We start from the raw sequence: 18,398 nt of genomic DNA on the forward strand, positions 1-18,398 counted from the left end.
AAATGAAATATGAATGAAAGAATGCAAATTGAAAAATAATAATAATAAAATTACTCAATATTGATACAAATTTCAAAACATTTTTTTTTTTTAAGTACACCAAATGGATTATAAAAATTTGAACACAAAATTTAATAAAAATGTATGTATCAATCATGTAAGTTAGACTGTAAAGCGTGTATTCTGAAGTGAGAAAAGGAAGGTTTTAAAATGTTGCAAACATATGTAGGAATATAGAGAGTGAGGAGATATGAAAGAATATATTATTTCCATATGTAGAGATTTGTTTTCTAGTTTGGTTTATGGAGGCCAAGTCACATTTTCTCTATTTTTCTTCATACATACATATACATACATATATATATATATATATCTTCTTTACGCGGATTCTTTTTATAAATAATAAAACTAATAATTTAATCAAATCATAGTAATAATAATTAATAACGATTCTTTAAATTCTTTTTTCCTTCTCACCAATAATATATATAAATACTACGCGGATTATTGTTAATTATATTCCTCCTACCATATGAAACATATATATATATATATAGAGGAGTGGAATATCACTAATCTAGCTAACCTCTATGATTAAATAAATAATGGTAAATTTAAATTACATAATTAACTACATATAAACCAACTAAGTATTTTACCTAACATAATTGTATTTACTATTACTTTTGTTACTTAAACCCTTAAACTTATTAATTTAATGCTCCACACATGGTAATTAAAGAAAATGAAGAATTAAGAATCAAAACATTATTTATGTTTATTTTTTAATTAAAATAGATATGCACTAAAAATATGAAAATATTGTCTCCGAAATTGATATTTGAATCAGAAAACATAAAACATAGTCCAAATGAACAAATAATAGAAATTTTGAAAAGAAACAAAAAATAATTAAGACTTTGCTTTCTCTAATCCGTAGTCGTACGGGTGACTTGTGATCTTATCATTGATGATAATTAGATGTATTAGAAAAAGGAACAATTTGGATTTGTTTTTTTGGAGGGCTCAATAAAGACTTTAATTATGTTATTAACATATTGATGAAGACTTATTGATATGTTATAAAGTTTTGCCCCTTGACGAGAAAAAAAAAATGCCCCTTGCCTCTCATACGACTTTCTTTCGATGTATAATATGATGATATATCATAGTTACTCATTTTGCGATTATTTATGGCATATACATTACCTATTTTAATTCCAACTTTAAGTACAAAGAAAAGTGTTGATACTTTCAATGATGTTGATATAATATCCAAACTTGTTGAAATTATTAAACCACAATTAGTCTTCTTTTTTTTTTTTTTCTTTTTAAGGAAAATTATTTTCAAATGATAAATTATTGAAAGTATTTAGAAATGTAGTAAAACTTTAAAATATTTAGAAACAACTATGCGTAAACAAAAAACTTCGCGAAGAACAATATTGTTGGATCTGCGAAACAACAATACTATAACATAGATTAAGTATAAAATAGAAACAATGAACATAACCTACAAATTAGAAGACGTTAATGTTACGTTGTTGATTGGCAAAGCACGTTTTCTAAGACGTTTCGTGGCTCTGTCTTGAGTGTAAGCAAATTAAATTAAAGATGAAAATAAAGATTTTTAGGGACTTTATTAAAAAGAAAATTAAAATCATTTCTCACTAAATAAATAAATACTTGATTAAAAAAATATAATATTATTTATTTTATTTTTCGTTTGTCCGACCGAATGGACGGTGGCTACACATGTGTGTGAAGATATCATCGAGTCTATATTGTTATTTAGGTTTAGAGTCACGAAAAACTTCGATCCAAGAAAAGTCGAGATAGAAGAACCATGTGTCTTACAGGAAACAAATATTCTTTACGGTAGCAATTTAACGCCTCCATATAAATAGATTCCAACATATACAATTATGCATTGAATAAAAAGAAAGAAGATTCAACAAAAAAGGAACAAACCCAACATTGATTCTCATTGATAATTAGACCGTAAACACAATCTTTTTTGTTTAATTAATATAAAAACACTCCTATATATCCTTTACTCGTAAAATATAGGCATTAAGACTTTCAATAAAAATAACATTCGGAAAAGGTTAATTACACAATATCTTATCTTAGTGCTGTCCTTAATAAGATTTTAAAATATAAATAATAAAAATGCGTAGGGGATGCATTGATAAATGTCACGTATCCGAATTTCGAATTCGAATTCTAGACATAGAGTATTACAGATAGACTTTGATATATAATTTTTCTAAATGTTACTATAGACTTAATTAATTATGATTAGGAAAATTTTGGAAAGTTTAAACGAATAAAATTAATATTAATTAAGGTGTAAATGTTTTAATAAAAGAGTTTAGATTGAATATTAAGTTGGTTTAGTGAAGACAAAGGATTCATCCAATACTTATTCCTTACTCCAACTGACAATCCTCTATTTTCCTTTCTCTATAAATACAAAACCATTTCCCTCTCTCTCCAACAAAAATCCCTTTTCTCTCTCTCTCTCTCTCTCTCTCTCTCTCTTTCTCTCTTAGCTCTGTTTTTCTATTTGATTAAACCCATGGACGCCATTCTGAAGAACCAACGCCAACGCCAACGCCAACGCCCTCATCTCTTGCCCACCTCCCCTCGCCCCTCCACCATGCCGCTTCACTCAGCTTCCCACGCCATTTCAAAGCCCAAGCCCAAAATTCGCATCATTCACATCTTCGCACCCGAGATCATTAAAACCGACGTCGCCAATTTCAGAGAGCTCGTTCAGAGACTCACCGGAAAGCCAGAAGCAATAACGACGCAGGAGGACAAGATTCTTCCGCCTCAAATTCCGGCTGCCGCAGCGTTCGATAATCGGAAGATGGAGATGGTCAGCTGCCGGAGAATGGTGAAGAAGGAAGATGAGGATCAAGAAGAGGACTATGATGAAGAAGAAGAAGAAGAAGAAGAAGAAGGAGAAGGAGAAGAAGAGGAGGAGATGTTAGACGAGGTGGTCGGGATGTGGAACGACGTGGTTGGATTTGAAGGGTTTATCCAAGAATTGGGTGAATTTCCGTTGATTCCTTCGGCTCATCAAATAATGCATGGTTTTGAAGACACTCATTTTGTTTGATTTCTTCTTCTTCTTCCTTTTACTCTTTTTTAATTTCTTACTAATTAGTCTCCAATTTTCTGTGGTTAATTATTATAATTACCGTAACTAATTACCATTTGGGTTTTTCCTTTTTCCCCTTTTAATCACTTAAATAATTTGTCCCTTCTTCTTCTTCTTTTTTTTTTTTATTTTTATTTTTATTAAATGGTTTGTTTATGTGGGAAAATATATACTATATTTTTTTTTTCTTTTTCACATTTTTTAGTGTAGGCTTGTTTAACTCATTACTAATTCCCTTTCTTCCTTTTTCATTTTGGTCCCTTAATTTATTGATCTCTCTGAATTTCATTTTTTATTGATTTGATTTCCTCTAGAGATTAATTTAATGTTGTAGAAAAAGCTTGAAATAAACAAATTAAATGCCACAAAAAGGCATAAAATTTATCATTGTTATAATGTTGTTTGATAATGTGTAAAAAAGAAAAAGAAAAATACCCCATTCTATGTGTCTGTTTATGTATACTGTATACTGTATTTGTTTATGTAATCATTTCTTTAGGAAAAAAAAAAACTAAAATTTTGCCTAATCACTATAAAATTGTAGTGTGCATATACACATAGTAATTGATTCGTGTTTTCATTTTTTCAATCTTATATCACTGTACAAGTGAGTTGTTTTTAAGAAAATTATCGTTAATAAGTAAAATTATTGAAAATATCCATAAAATTAAAAAAAAAAAATCAAATCCAATCAATATCGATAAACTTCTCAAAAAAACGTTCTTTGTTTTTATTATATTGCGGCCAAGATCACCATTGTTTTATAAACAATCTTGAATTCTCAATACAATATTAAGAAGAGATAAAAAATTGGTGTAATTTATTCATAAGAAAATGCTCAGTTAACAACAACAAACTATTTTAATTTTTTTTTTAAAAAAAGAAATATATATATCGAAATATAAAGTGGAAATTAAGTTAAAATTTCATTTATTTAATCCCAATGGATATGGGGCAGTTGCCAATATCTTTTTCAATGTGTCTCATTATCAAAGAAAAGAAAAATAATAATAATAATTAAAAAAAATTGGTTGGGTAATGAAGGTAGAACGTGTTCATCCAAATTAATTCTTAATGGATTAATTCCTTTTCTTGCAAGAATTGCATGTATTGTTAATATATAATTTGTTTTAGATTCGAAGTCGCCTCCCACTAGTAAATTATAAATGCAACTATTTAAGAATTTTAAAATCAATTTATTAAATACATTCAAACTTCCCCTTTTCTTTCCTTTCTTTTTTTAATAAATTAAAATATAAATATATAAAGGATGCTAAAACAATAAAAATAACAAAAAATATATATATAAAGATAAGGATATAATGAAGAGGCATGAGTTATGAGAGAGACAAAGAATTAGATATAATATCAATTAGTTAATTAAATTATAAACGCCATTTTTTCTTTAATGTCCCTCTAGCTTTTGTTTATTGCTATATTTGATTCCTATAGTTGGCATCACTAAAAAAAATGGCATGAAATTTTTGTTAGGTTAACATGATTGTAATAAACAATTAAACGTTACGATGATAGTGTCAACAAAAATGGATCAAGATATAGAAATGACATGCTTGAAGTATAGAAATTTGTAGTAGGCAAGTGTTTAATTATGTTCTAATTGATCAAATATCTAACATTAATATTAATAAATAATCTAATTTCGAAAGATGTGGAAATTCTTTTAATCTGTATTATGATTTTAGTAGTAATAGGTAAACTAGTTTCTTATCCAAAGTTTAAAACTAAGATAAAAATATTTAAGAGTTCAAAGAACAAAATGAAATAATTTAAATTCTCGTAAAGAGATCGAAAAAGGTAATTGTATATTTTAAATATGTGGAAGCGATAGTAGAGTAAGAACAAAACCCTTATTATATATATATAAATAGAGGGACTAAAATGATTTTTTAAACCACTTTTAGTTCCTTTTTCTCCTATCTTATTCTTCTTCTTCTTGAATATAGATAAAGTTTGAAGTGAGTTTTTATCATAAGATATGGTTGAAAAGTTTCAATTTTCACAATTGAATTTTGAGTTCCATTTAAAAAAACAAACAACTTTAAACTTTTAAAATGTGATATATATTCAACTAAAATAAAGGAAATTTTTTTAATTATATGACATTTGATGTATAGAAACGAGAAAGAGTACATGATATTATATACAATCATATTAAACATTAAGTTCATTATTATCACTTATTTAACATCAAATGATATTTATTAAAATCAATTACATAATCAACTTTTGCACACTATTGACAACAAAAATCAAGCTTAATTGATACAAATTTGTATTAGGAAATTGCTTGAATTCTTTTCCTTTTATTTCAATTAAAAATAATGCAGATTTATTTGCCGCCGGTTAATGAAGCCGGCCAGCAAAAAACAAAACAAAAATTAAAAAAAAAAAAAAAGAAACAAAGAAATAAACAAAAATAAGAAACATCTCAATCATTCTTCTGTATTATTACCCATGACGTGATGGTTACTATAATGAATAAATAAATAAATAAATAGTACGTTTTTCTTAATGATATTCATTTTTAGATTGGAGTGGTCACTCCAATAAGTTACCAAATGAAAACAATTAAGATAATATTAGTTCGGAAGTTAGATTGTTGTTATCTTTCTACTCTCATAATTGTTAGAACTATAAAAATTAGAGAAAAAATTCGTATGCGTTTCATGATACCAATAATTAGTAATTAATGAAGAAAAACTTATAGCTAACACGAGTTAATTGAAAGCTTAATTTCTCCACCTCCAGAAAAGGGGAGGAAAAAAACCAATGGTAGAGATTGTACACGTGGAAAAGAAAACTAAAACAGTCGCTCTCTAATCTTTAAATAGTAAATTTTGAACCACAAACTTATACAATTGTCACCACTTCTATCAACATGTAAATTTAAAGGTTCAATTTTAACATTTGTACAAATTTGAAGGCTCAATTCTTACAATTGAAAGTTTGACGATATAATTACAACGGTGAAAGGATTTGAACCACAAATCTCATAGTCCTTAATACATACAAACGTTGGAGTAGTTGATATCTCCATAGTTAGTAATAATATAATAAAATAAATAAAATATAGAGTACAAGTTAATTGGGTAAGGTATATCCTCGCAACCAAGAGGTAAGATGTCCGGGCGGATGTTCAAACAAATCCACTCATACCAAATGTTATGTTGAACTTAAAAAGAAAACAAAATCATTAAATCCTCACTGTTGGAGTGGAACACATGCCTAGCAGCTGGCCGAGGCTGCAGGCCAGAAAAGTTTCACCAGAATGGAGACAGGGAGAGAACACCCCAACTACAATTTCCACATTTTTTTTTTTCAATTCACTTCTTAAGTTTCATGGATGAATTCTTTAACCTTTTGGATTAGATTTATGGAAGAAATGACTAAAAGAATTTATCAACTGCTATGCCATTCATTAATGTGGGAGTGTATGGAATGAAAAGGCAAAAGAATCTAAGAGGGAGAAATTGAATTTATTATAATGGAATTGCATTGAAGAAAGATTACACTAGCTTTCATAGTCTGATGTGTTTGGCTCCAAGGGAGATGGAGGAGAATCCAGCCTTGTAAGAACTTCAGGCACCCCAGAAGTATCTCTAATAATCTGTACCAATCCAAAACCATTTGCAGATTGTTCATTTTCTTTTAAATCTCAAGTGTAATTTCATATTTTGATATTTTAACAATCTATTTTGGATTTTAGTGGTTGAACAGTATTCAAAGTATTCAAAACCTACCTCTGACTTTTAAGGAGAAATGTCATGCCAATTATCATTGAGTTAAGCTCATTTTGGCATTGGTTGATAATATTGATGAAAATGTGGAACGATTTGTGAGAGAGAGAAGATGAGGAAGTGTAGAATTAAAAGATGCGGTAATAAAATTTTATAGAATAAAGGTTGGGAATGGGATGATGACCAAATTCTGGGATGGGGGGGTAAAGTCGAGTTTCAATGCATTACAGTATGTGGTGGTGGATAAGGTCTAAACAATGTGTGAGCTGTGGGATACAGAGGTAATCTGTTTGTGCATCAAAACTAGAAGAAAATTGCAGTAAGTAAAGGAAATGAGTGGAGGTTGTTGCAAGAAATAGTTTGTTCTGTTAAAGATAAAGGTATAGACAGAGAAACTTTTGGTTGTTGGATCAAGTGCTGCCCCTTGGTGAGGTCTCTATTTCATAAATTGGCTGATGCGGGAAAGAATTTGGACCCTCAGTTGTGTTGTGTTAAACTTGACCAAGGCAGGTTTAAATTTTAAGTCTTCGTTTGGTCAGCATGTTTAGAGAGCCTTAATACCGGAGAGGCTGCAAAGAAGATGCCCTTATTCAAGTTCAGAATCATTCTCGATGTTCTTTGTGATTGGAGAACAGTTAAAATTTGCTACATGCAATGCTTTTTAGTCCTTGCTGTTTCGGGGGACTTGTGCTTCTTGCAGTATTATGTTGAGACTACCAAATGTGTGGGGTCTCTTTCCTTCTAAAGCTTGCATAACTTTTAAGTTTATTTATTGACATGAATGAGACTTTTATACTTTCTCTAAAATCCAACGTACCAAATAAATGATGGAAAGATCTGATCCAAATAGAAAAGTACTTACTAGAATTTCCTCATCAAGATAAGAAATCATCATGAGCCTCTGATAAGATCCAGCTGCATGCATAACAGTAAAGAGCTTTAGCATGAAGTTGTAACAAATCAGAACAGGTCTTGTATTTGTTCGCTTTAAAGATTATTTCTTCTGTATACAGCACATGCTGAAAGGGGGCATTTGCAAAAAATGCAGAGAAATACGATCAGATGTGACACTATCAAAACATAAAACTTAACATACATAATACTTTTGAATGCATCATCTGACGAATGAGCCAACCCTAAGCAAAGATCCATGATTGATGGCCATGGCACTGTAGTACGCAGATAACAAGCATCCAATACCATGAAATCATTTCACGCTTATTAAGCAAAGTTCAAAGTATCAAACTATAACATTAATGGCCGGAACTAAAATGTTTTTACATGGATTATCATAGCTATTCTACTTTAATAATCAATATCAATTAGAGAACATTCTCGCAAGTTCAGGGCTTACGCTGAGAAGATTCTCATCTCCTTCGCCTTTCTTTTCTATGATAAACTTTACCTTCTATATGAATGAATCTTTTTGAACTTTTTTTTCTTATCAGATAGTCATTTTCATGAATACAGTTGCTTGATAAAATGTCAATTCAAACCAAGAGTATTTGAGACATTTTCGAGTAGAAATCCTACAAAACAAACACAGGAATCAAAATATTCCTAGATATCTACAAAAATATTCCTACAAAACAAACATGGTAATCTAAAGACGTGGACATCTATAATTCTATATATCTATAATTCCGGACATTTGAGATTCCAGTTATCTACAATTTCAAAAAACAAACGGCCCCTTAAAAGGACAGGATCTGTATTCCCCTGGCTGTGCATCAACAGGCAGATAAAAAACTGAGGTATGATTTGAGAAGGAAGATCAACAAAAAGAAAATCAATATAGGTTTAATGGTGAACCGTGATTGCAAGCAGAATTCCCCGAATGTAAAACATCTAGCCACAAGTTCAATCACGTTTGGAAAAAAGAGTAACTATAATAGATTTCAAATTTTCTAAACAACCTATCAGTTCTAATAAATTGATAAAATTTAAATATTAAAAAAAAAAAGAGAGAGAGAAAAAGTACCGTACCTAGAGGAACTCTTAGCCCTCCGGCAATGACATCTTTGATAGGAACTGGAAGTTGCTGCACTGTGTTGACTACCTGACCAAATGCGCTTTTTAGCTGAACTGGTACCGCTTGTTCACTAACAGAAGGTGTTTCAATTATCCCTTCAATATATTCCTCTTTCAATCGTAAGGGTCCTTCCACTGATAACTTGGTGGACAAAATAACTTTACTTTCAATCTGCAATTACCAGTAAAACCTCAATTCGTAGGCCATTAATCTCAGAAACAAAACAAAATTAGGTGGCAAAAAACGAGTAAGGGTAGTTGCAACTTTTAAAACAATCCATAAGCCAGACTATGGAGCTCGGTGAAGGAATATAAGCTGTCACGTCCACAAGGCTGCTTGGCCGCGTCTGCTCTTACTTACAATTTGAACTTTTCAAAGGAGAAATATATCCCATCAACACCAAGGTAGGAGTGGACGGTCGAGAGAGAGGAGAGGTTAACCACCGGAACTCAAATGTTATCTTCAACCTCTGTTTTAGTCATTGAATGAAGAAAAGCTACTGGAACCTCAAATTTAGAAGGAATATTTACACTAGAGGTTTCAGAGTGACTTGCTTTCCCATTGGAAGATTACATCTCAAATCAACTCCCTGATTCAAAAGGGTGTCCGAACATGTTGTGCTTATTTACTTGTAAATCCCCCTTTGGGCATACTACCAAAGAGATTCAAGCTCTCCTAGTTCATGCGTAATTCCAAACACATTCAAGTTCCACCCAAGTGTATTATGAGACCTCCAATTTAGAATGTGTTTTCAAGGAGGGCAAGAAGGTAAATCAGCAAGAGACGGTTAGAGGTGCAGCTGCAACTGTACGTACGCAAGGGGGGACCAACTCTGTGAGGGGCGTTAAGTAGGGTTTTGCAGGTCAGAGGAAGGGGGGGAATGTTTTTGGCAGTGGTAAAATCACCTAAGGAGAGAAACGGCTCTCCCGAATGGCCGTAATGAACAATTGTGTTTCTGATCTTTCTCCAGTAAATATGTTATACAGGGAGTCATTTTCCCCTGTTTGTTGAATTGTGTAAGGAAAGTTAGATACCTAACAGAACCCCAATGAAGTATTTTGCATTGTACTATTTTGTACTTCTCTCGATTGATAGAAAGACATTTAGAATTCATAGTATTAACCAGAAGAGAAGAAAGGCCACAAACAAGAGCACCTTTTGTAGACAGACACATGCAGAAAATATTGATTTTCTTTTAATTGAATTCTTTCCAAAATATAATGGTTCCTCTTGAACGTCATGACGCCTGTGATGAATTAAAAAATGAAACTCTTATGTCCATGTTTCCGTAATCGGTGCTCTTTGTACAAGAAGAATGTGAAGGATTATAATGCCTTAGTCCTGTCTCTTCTACCAAGGGGAATCGCTCTCTAAACCGAAAGGGTTCCCCAAAAACTTTTCGGATTTCCTATGGGCACTCATTTAGAAAGAAATCTAGAATTTTGGGGGCTCAATAGCTCTGCAGCTATTCTTCAGAATTAGTTGCCTAACAGAGGCGATGGAACCTTCAGCGAGACAGATTCGTATCTTAAGGATCTGTGACATTTGGTGTCTCCTCCAATTTCAATATGGTTTTTCTTATTTCTACACAATTCCTTTCAATGGTTGTTCCAAATAAATTCTTATTGTCAGTTGAAGTACTTTTCTGTAAGCTCCAGAGGTTACAATTAATCATTTGAAGTAACATTATGTTTGGGAGAATGTCTCGTCTTTTCTATTCTTTTTATTTGACAGAATTTTATTCGTTCCACTGTACATACTATCACACAAATATTTACATATATCATGAGTTTACCAACCTAGGTTGCAAATGCACGTGCTTAAGTTTAACAGCATTCAAAACAATAAATCTTGGCAGAATTTAATATTTCAGCAATCATAAAACACAATTGAGTGACTGTTTCCTCTTCACGCATATCGCCACGAATCAACCGAATCCAATATCTCTAAGTCTCCAACATGACTTTAAAAGTTTATTTCATCCCAACTCTTGCAGAAGATTATTACATTACAAGGAATGTAACACATCTACCCTATATAGTTGGTAGACCAAATCTTATTGTTTCAACAGAAAAAACATTTACGTAATTTCTCTTAACACAGCATCTGATAAAATATCCGAGGCTAAGAAACAAAATGGCGAAAGAGAATTTCTACTTTTTTTGATAAACAAAATGGCTCATATAACGATTCATGCCAGTGAATAGAAAGCTAAATTTTTTAAAATATAGATAGAGGCAGAACGGATTACTGAATTTAATAGCTTAACATTTGCAGTGATCCTAGCAGTTCCATCTTTGATAAATGCATCCAGTTTTGACAAATTAGCCAGAGTTGATGGAAATCTCCTAGAAGAATGAAGATTATCAGCTATCATGGCACGCAAATTTCCAGCAACAGTTTTACCTGACAATGCAGTTATGAGGAAAAATACATATATTATTACAGAAACGTAGACTTACTGAAATATTATCGTAGCAGCAAGTCCTGGGCTTCCAGATCCAAACCATTCAAAATTCCATCTACCTTCTAGAAAAGGGGACCTGAGCAGCTGAAACAGACAAGTAAGAACACCCATTGCCATAGAAAATAATTCAAAAAGAGAGAGACAAATCTAAAAGAAACCTACGTCGTTGGTCGAGGAGTTGGATTAAGACGCTCAAGACCAGTTATCCTCTCATTCACATCAATTCTCTGCATATCCGTTGTTTTTCCAGTAACTAAAGCCTCAAATCCTCCAGAATCTTTGAACTGAAACAATTGATCTACATTAGGAACAAAAACTTAATATTGTGAAAATGACATACACAACTACACAAGCAATAACTTATAAATTTATACGTACAAACATGAATGCGTAATCAAGTAAAATGAAACGTAGTGATAATTGAAAAAAGTTTTTCCCCATAAGCTCTATTGAACATAAAATTTAACAAAGGGCCAAACTTCACTCCGAGATCTCTTAAGCTCTCTAAAAATTCTAATGTCACCCATAAAACAGGGTACAATAAGTCTCCAGCCCTTGAGAAGAAGAGGAAAGCGAGAGAACATCTCAATCATCTCCATGCACCTCGTATGTCTGGCCAAGCTTAGATCAGTCTCCTTAAAAAACAGACTCCATACTATGTACGCTAAATTATTCTCCTACAAGGTATATAATACAACAATCCCATCAAGTTGGGCACCCTCTTTGCTACATAGACAAAGACAGAAATAAAAAGTGACGGTTGCAAATACAACAATCATACCTAAAGTATTTATGGATATGGTATAGTGCAAAAGAATTTTTATTAGATACGGTGAATTTAGATTCAGTTCTTGAAATCTACCAATAATAGACCATATAATTGGTGGAAGTCTGCCGATGAAAAAATTTAGCACTTATAAACTTTAAAATATTTGCAATTCTTCGAAAATGTTGATCTTAAATCATCAGATGACCAAAAAGCTTAAGTTGATGGCTAAAGGTAAATTTACTTCTATAACATCTAACGATAGTTATACGATACACTTAATTATTATCCTAAAAAATGCTATCTTATATAATTATCCAACAAAAAAAAAAAAGCTTTGCCCATGAACCTTTTTGACGGACAAGGATTCCAAATATGAAAATCTCCTCCCACAGTACAGCAAAATTCTCCAACAAAGAAAAAAAGGTCAATGCGAAAGGCAGGCCATGTGCTGAATCAGAGCAACAAGCATAAATCCATGCTCACTAAACTTGAATTTCAAACTAAGAGCGAAAGAAAAACACCACACTCCAAAAACCAACTGTTGGCAACTAAGACTATACTATCTTGGTTCCTAATAGTGTTAAAAAGGTGAAAAAGAGATCGGAACTGTCTCTCAAATCCACTCAACTTCTTCATTCTACACATTAAGATGTCTCAAATTACGGAGAGCCGCGGGTGGATGCACGTTCTATTAAACAAATTTAACCTCCATGAGAAATAACTGAAGAATAATGAAATCTGCGAGGAGACGATGCATTTCTTCAAGCTATCTCGTTCAGAAATGTGACACTTCGCTCTTTTAGTTCCCGTTAGTTAAAATGACTAACTATTTCTGTTAGAAACAATTCTTAGCCAGTTGAAGATTAAATAAATAATGCTTAATATACATATTTAATAAAAGTAAAAGTAAACTTCATTGTCTATAAAGTGGGTGTACTCGAACTTGGGGGGATCATGTTCTAGCTCTTCTCTCGGAATGCATATCCATATCCATATATAAAACAAACGACTCTTAATAATGGCTGGTCTTAGTGTATGTAGGATTATCCATATTCTCATTGGAATGCATTTCCCTTGAATTTATTGGCTCATCCTCGCTATTTCCTTTTCTTGCAAAATCTAGGTATAAGTGTTCCTCTCTTTTTTTCTTCACCCGATATTAAAAACTCTTGGAGGCAAGCCACCACAAATAGATTTCGGAGCCATTTGTAAGATAAAATCGTCAACCAACTTGACTACATACTATGCTATGTAAGATCCAAATTGACACAAGGTAGCGTCTCAGCGACAAAAAAGACGCCATACAATCAATCACGTTCTCAATCTTCAAAAGCGAAACGTATACTTAACGGAATAAAGGAACATCAACATCAGAACACTAACATTCTGACACACAAACATAATTCCCGGTCATGCCAAGCTCTACTAACATGACGGTCGTCGAAGTGGAAGAAATCAACAATACAATAAAACAATTAAGAAACTCAAATCAAACATTGATACTCACAGCCAACAGCAGCGATTCTTTAGCAGAGAGTCTCTCCATCTCCTTAGCATAAATTGCCGGAGCTCCTTGAGCGGCCTGCTGAACCATAGCTCTACAGAGCCGTCTGCAAATAAGTCTCCGGCGACGGCCACTGAACGGCAATCTGGAGTGTGGAAGAAAGGAAGGTAGGATGTTGGGAGAAAGCGGCGGTGAACGAGGGGAGCGAATTGAAGAAAGTGAAGAGATAGAAGCGTGTGAAGACGCCATTGGAGACGGTTGGTTTGAGCTTCAACAGCAATTCGAGAGCTGGAAATTGTGAAGAAGACGGCTTCTGAGTCCGATGGGAGAGATCCGCAGCATTTCTTCCGTACCGAAGAGTTTTCCTCTTAACCAATGAATTACGAACGTGTGTCTGTAGAGATTTCTTCTTTTTTTAAAAAGTACAAAATAGGATTTTCTTTTTTCTTTTTTTTTAAGGCTAAAAAAGGTTTGAACCTTTTTATTCAATGAAATTATTTTAGTTTGCACTTCAATTTTCTTCAAAGTATCGATACATAAAGTATAGCTAAAGTTGAGTGTAACATTTGAATAATGCCTTTTATTAGTATGAACTTTATGAATTACTCACATCTCCCACCATATATTAAACCCCAAGAACAAATCTTATAGAACAGAAATATATGGAAATATAGGGACTTCTTTATTTCCATGAGTTTATATATGATATATGACAACATATATATTTAATGTTATATAGTTACATGCACTTTTGTCACCAGGAAACATAAAATACACACATTATTATTACCACCAACAGCAGCAAACTAATTAAAAACACAAACAGGGAGAGTAAAAGAGAGGGGTATTTGTACTCAAGATAAAGCTCTTCCATATATTGGCAATACTATATACCAATTTTTCCTGATCTCCCAAGCTAATTTCTTATTCTTTAATTTATAACACTAACATCATTATTATATATATATATATATATATATATGAGATCATATATTATATGGTTGGTGGTGGGGATCTTTGGATTTATAATATTTTCATGCTGCAAGAGCGTATTTTTTGGTAGCAGGCTCCTTTTGAGAGTTGAAATAGGTAGCAGCAACGGGCAAGTCTAGATTGAAATGCCTTGCAAAGAGACGAGTGTTGAAATTGGCACGGCTTGCTGGCTGATCAATCATACCAATAGGTCCCTTTTGCTTGAACAACAATAGGATGTAGCGGTGAATTCCAATAGGCGGTCTGGGTCCCGAATACGGCACAATCTCCTTTCCTGTTCCATCGTACAACTTACTCATAAACTACTGTTTTGTTTCTCTGTATATAAGATAGATGCCACTCATGATCTTATGAGTCTCGCTATGCCACTCATTATATAATATGAGATTATGCTTCATTATAATATGAGATTTAAAAATTTCTCATGTGATCTTTTTTTTCGATTAGCTTCCACTGTATTGTATGAAAACAAAAAAGTAATTGAACGAAGGCTAATTTTGTGTATATAATGAAAATTTAGAGTCACATGCATGCCATTCTATTAAAGATATTGTTTCTTCCTTATTAAGGGAAAGAAAACTGCTTTGGTGCATATTCATTGCAATCCATACTCAAATCTCAAATTGGTCCAATTACAATAACAAATTCTAATTTCTTCTTTTAATATATGTATATAAAAGAAAAAGACAGAAAATTACCTTGGCTCAGATTTGCACCTCCGGGAATATCTACAATTATCCTGTCAATATTCATGCAAGAGAGAAATTAAGGTATATAGTAAAGATAGTCTTAGAGAGCAAAGCAAAGAACCCAAAAAAACATGTAACAAAACAATACATGAGTGCAACCTGAACGGCAATTATTCTTTTTTTAAAAGATTTGCATACTAAATTGCACCCAGTTATTACTCCACACAAAATAATATATAAACAAAGATCCTCCATGTAAGAAAATCTAACCAATGCACCCATTCTCTCATATGGGGTTCACTGGGACTCGGTGCATCCGGGTCCGTCATCACCTAGAGAGTCACAGAAAAGAATCAAAATTGTTAAGAATCCAACCACGATATTGATTGAAGCTCACGCATGCAAAAGAAATTATTCGATGAAGCTGCCATGATCTTACAGCCATAAATCTCCATGTCATCCAATAATGGTGTAAAACCGTCGGGCAGTCTCATCCAATAATTTCTTCATACATGCATAATAACAAACCATGAAAATAAAAAGAGAAAAAAGCGAGTGATCAAAATTACCAGAGTGTAAAGATCGCAAGGATGTCCAGAAATAACAAGTCTAGGAGGGTTAACTGCAAGAGAAGGCTTAATGTCACAGCCATTAGTGACATGCTTGGAGTTGAAGTAGACCGACATGGTAGCAGTCGGCACGAACATGTCGACAACGTCGCCAATCACCCGCCCCACCACCAAAGGATCAACAGAGGCAGCCATGGGAAAGAGAGAAAGATCGAGAGGGAACAAAAATAAAATAAGTTAAAAGTTAAAAAAAAGGTTATTATGACTTGTATTTTGTGCTTAAGATGGGTGAGTTGAAGTGAAGTTTGGGAGTGGGGTTTATATATAGATGAAGAAATGAGCTATGGCAATGAAGAAGGTGATGAGATTTGTGAAGGGCATGAGACATGCACAGGCTCACGTAAAGTACACACAAGCAGAATTATACACGTGTGGGGCTGGCCTAGAGCTTGAACCACCATCCTTTTGTTTTCATTTGCCAAGTGCCGACCATCTACCTCGTCAGTTACAAAATAAATTTCAACGAGAGTGCTCTAATGTGACTCCCCTTTTTAGCTCCATAGAGTTACCTACGTTATACTCATCTATGCATTTCACCTTATTCGTCACACACCTAAATAAAAATAAATAGATCGATCAAAAACACCGTTTTTATTTTTAAGTTTAGCTTTAATTTAGTTTTTTATATTTTTAATCAATCTTAAACTAATTATCTAAAGGAAAATTTAAATTTACTATAGATTAAACTATGATTTAAATTTTTAACAATTTAGAGGAATATAAAGATATAGTTACAATCTATACAATTGTTCTTGATAAATTCTTACGGTTACAACGCTAGAAATTTTCTCCTAATAGTATACCTAAATGTATTTTTTGTGACCGTTAAACAATACAAATTTCCTACCTACGCATGTATTTTAAACTAATTTATGAACCTTTTTCTTTAGGAAAAAAAAAAGAGTATTTTTGAATATATTAGTCTAAGCAACAAACCGTAAAAGAAACCTACGATCGAAGAGGATTTTTATCCCAATCGGGTGGTTAAATATTTTGACGTTTTTAGCCACTTAATTTTATGACTCCGACACTATATATAAAATTTAAACTATGAGATTATTGTATATTAGGGTGCATGATTTTGAATTTTGATGATGATATGGGAATTAGGAATGAGAAAAAAGGGAGGTTTTTAATTTTGGTTGTATAGAAGGGTCCACAGATTGTTAAAGGAAAGACAAAAAAGGGTTGTTTGGTTGTTGTTGTTATTTTTGTTTGACTCGTTGTAACTCTCGCTGGTGCCGTCGATTCTGGCTTCTCATGCACGCTTACCCCCGACACATTGTCACAAGTTATTGGTTCCTCTCTCATTTCCAAAGATTCTTCTTCTTCTTCTTTCCTTTTCCTTTTCCCTTTTTTTATTCTTTTCCTCGTGTACTTCATTTTTATGGTTTAAAAACCTATAATACATTTCTATAGTTTAATCACAAAATTATAAAAGTTTAATTGGATGATCATTTTGTTTTTTTTTTCAATTAAGTTTATTTCGTCTTTGGGTTGATGAATTTTTAGCCAAATTTTAAGACATAAAAGATTTTTTAATTTTTATTTAAGATTCTTAGTTTGGTTAGAAAGGGAAAGAATGTTGCGTATAGACTTAGCTTTAAAAATAAAAATCAAAATCAAAAGGAGATAAACAAAGATGATTTAATCTGTCTTTAATTTAATTTAAAGTACAACATGCATGTGAATTTGTCTATTAATGTGTTTAGTCCAATGTTTTTAGTGGTTTTTATATACAATTATTTGGTATTCCTAACATTTTAGAAGTTGCAATTTGGGAATGACTTGAGCTCAAGGCCCATCCCCAAAGAAAGAGGGTATCTTGAAAGAAAGGAGGTGGGTAGTTTCCACATTGGAAGTTTTATGCTTACTAAGTGGGTGTGTAGATACTTACAAACGAGTTTTCAAGTTGTGCACCATCATTTGTTTGTTAAACGAGTACGAACAAATTAATGTAAGCTTGTGAGTGTACGTTTGAATTTAGAAAAAACTAAATCTTAATTCAAGTGGATGAGCTTCATTTTCAACTTTAATACCATATGCTTGTCTTTATATCAAACTTAGATAATTAACCTATATAAGACTACTCAATTATTCAACCATTAAATATTCGTCTGCCATTTTTTTTACATACAATATTATCTTCCAACATGTTTCTTCGTATTTTATTCTACTTACAGTGCACTAAAATTAGAACATGTGTCATCATTAAATCACTTAAAACATTTTAATTCATGCAAGAATCGATTATTTTATGTTTTACATTTTCATTTGCAATATATAATCCAATACACTCCCTACAAACATATGTAGACATATCTTAAATTACACAAAACAATTATATGGTTGATTTGGAACATGATATTGTGAGATGAAAAATAACGT

The 18,398-nt window shown here is 32.3% G+C and overlaps 3 protein-coding genes across 6 annotated transcripts; 1 reads left to right on the plus strand and 2 right to left on the minus strand.

Annotated features, from left to right (window-relative positions):
- Positions 1 to 2,581: 2,581 nt before the first annotated feature.
- LOC103486769 (VQ motif-containing protein 25-like) lies at positions 2,582 to 3,128 on the plus strand. Its single transcript, XM_008444839.3, has one exon. It carries the CDS (start codon positions 2,582 to 2,584, stop codon positions 3,125 to 3,127), a length of 546 nt encoding a protein of 181 aa, XP_008443061.2. The 3' UTR covers position 3,128.
- Positions 3,129 to 6,585: 3,457 nt separating this feature from the next.
- On the minus strand, positions 6,586 to 14,084 carry LOC103486767 (probable plastid-lipid-associated protein 13, chloroplastic). Of its 4 annotated transcripts, none has more exons than XM_008444835.3 (7): positions 13,703 to 14,084; positions 11,589 to 11,710; positions 11,422 to 11,502; positions 11,211 to 11,307; positions 8,914 to 9,130; positions 7,790 to 7,842; positions 6,586 to 6,797 (listed from the first exon to the last, which is right to left on the minus strand). In XM_008444835.3, the coding sequence occupies exons 1-7, from the start codon at positions 13,946 to 13,948 to the stop codon at positions 6,702 to 6,704; spliced, it is 912 nt and encodes a 303-aa protein (XP_008443057.1). In that variant the 5' UTR covers positions 13,949 to 14,084; the 3' UTR covers positions 6,586 to 6,701. The 4 variants fall into 4 exon arrangements, with proteins under 4 accessions (XP_008443057.1, XP_008443058.1, XP_008443060.1 ...); XM_008444836.3 differs by having other exon boundaries at positions 11,211 to 11,304; positions 13,703 to 14,076; XM_008444838.3 differs by having other exon boundaries at positions 11,589 to 11,724; positions 13,703 to 13,850.
- A 316-nt stretch (positions 14,085 to 14,400) lies between these two features.
- LOC103486766 (protein MOTHER of FT and TFL1-like) lies at positions 14,401 to 16,148 on the minus strand. Its single transcript, XM_008444834.3, has 4 exons — positions 15,951 to 16,148; positions 15,652 to 15,713; positions 15,391 to 15,431; positions 14,401 to 14,966 (listed from the first exon to the last, which is right to left on the minus strand). Exons 1-4 carry the CDS (start codon positions 16,143 to 16,145, stop codon positions 14,734 to 14,736), a joined length of 531 nt encoding a protein of 176 aa, XP_008443056.1. The 5' UTR covers positions 16,146 to 16,148; the 3' UTR covers positions 14,401 to 14,733.
- Between the last annotated feature and the right edge of the window lie 2,250 nt (positions 16,149 to 18,398).

The sequence above is a fragment of the Cucumis melo genome, chromosome 4 (genome assembly GCF_025177605.1).
Source record: "Cucumis melo cultivar AY chromosome 4, USDA_Cmelo_AY_1.0, whole genome shotgun sequence".
In the NCBI taxonomy this organism is placed as follows: Eukaryota; Viridiplantae; Streptophyta; class Magnoliopsida; order Cucurbitales; family Cucurbitaceae; genus Cucumis; species Cucumis melo.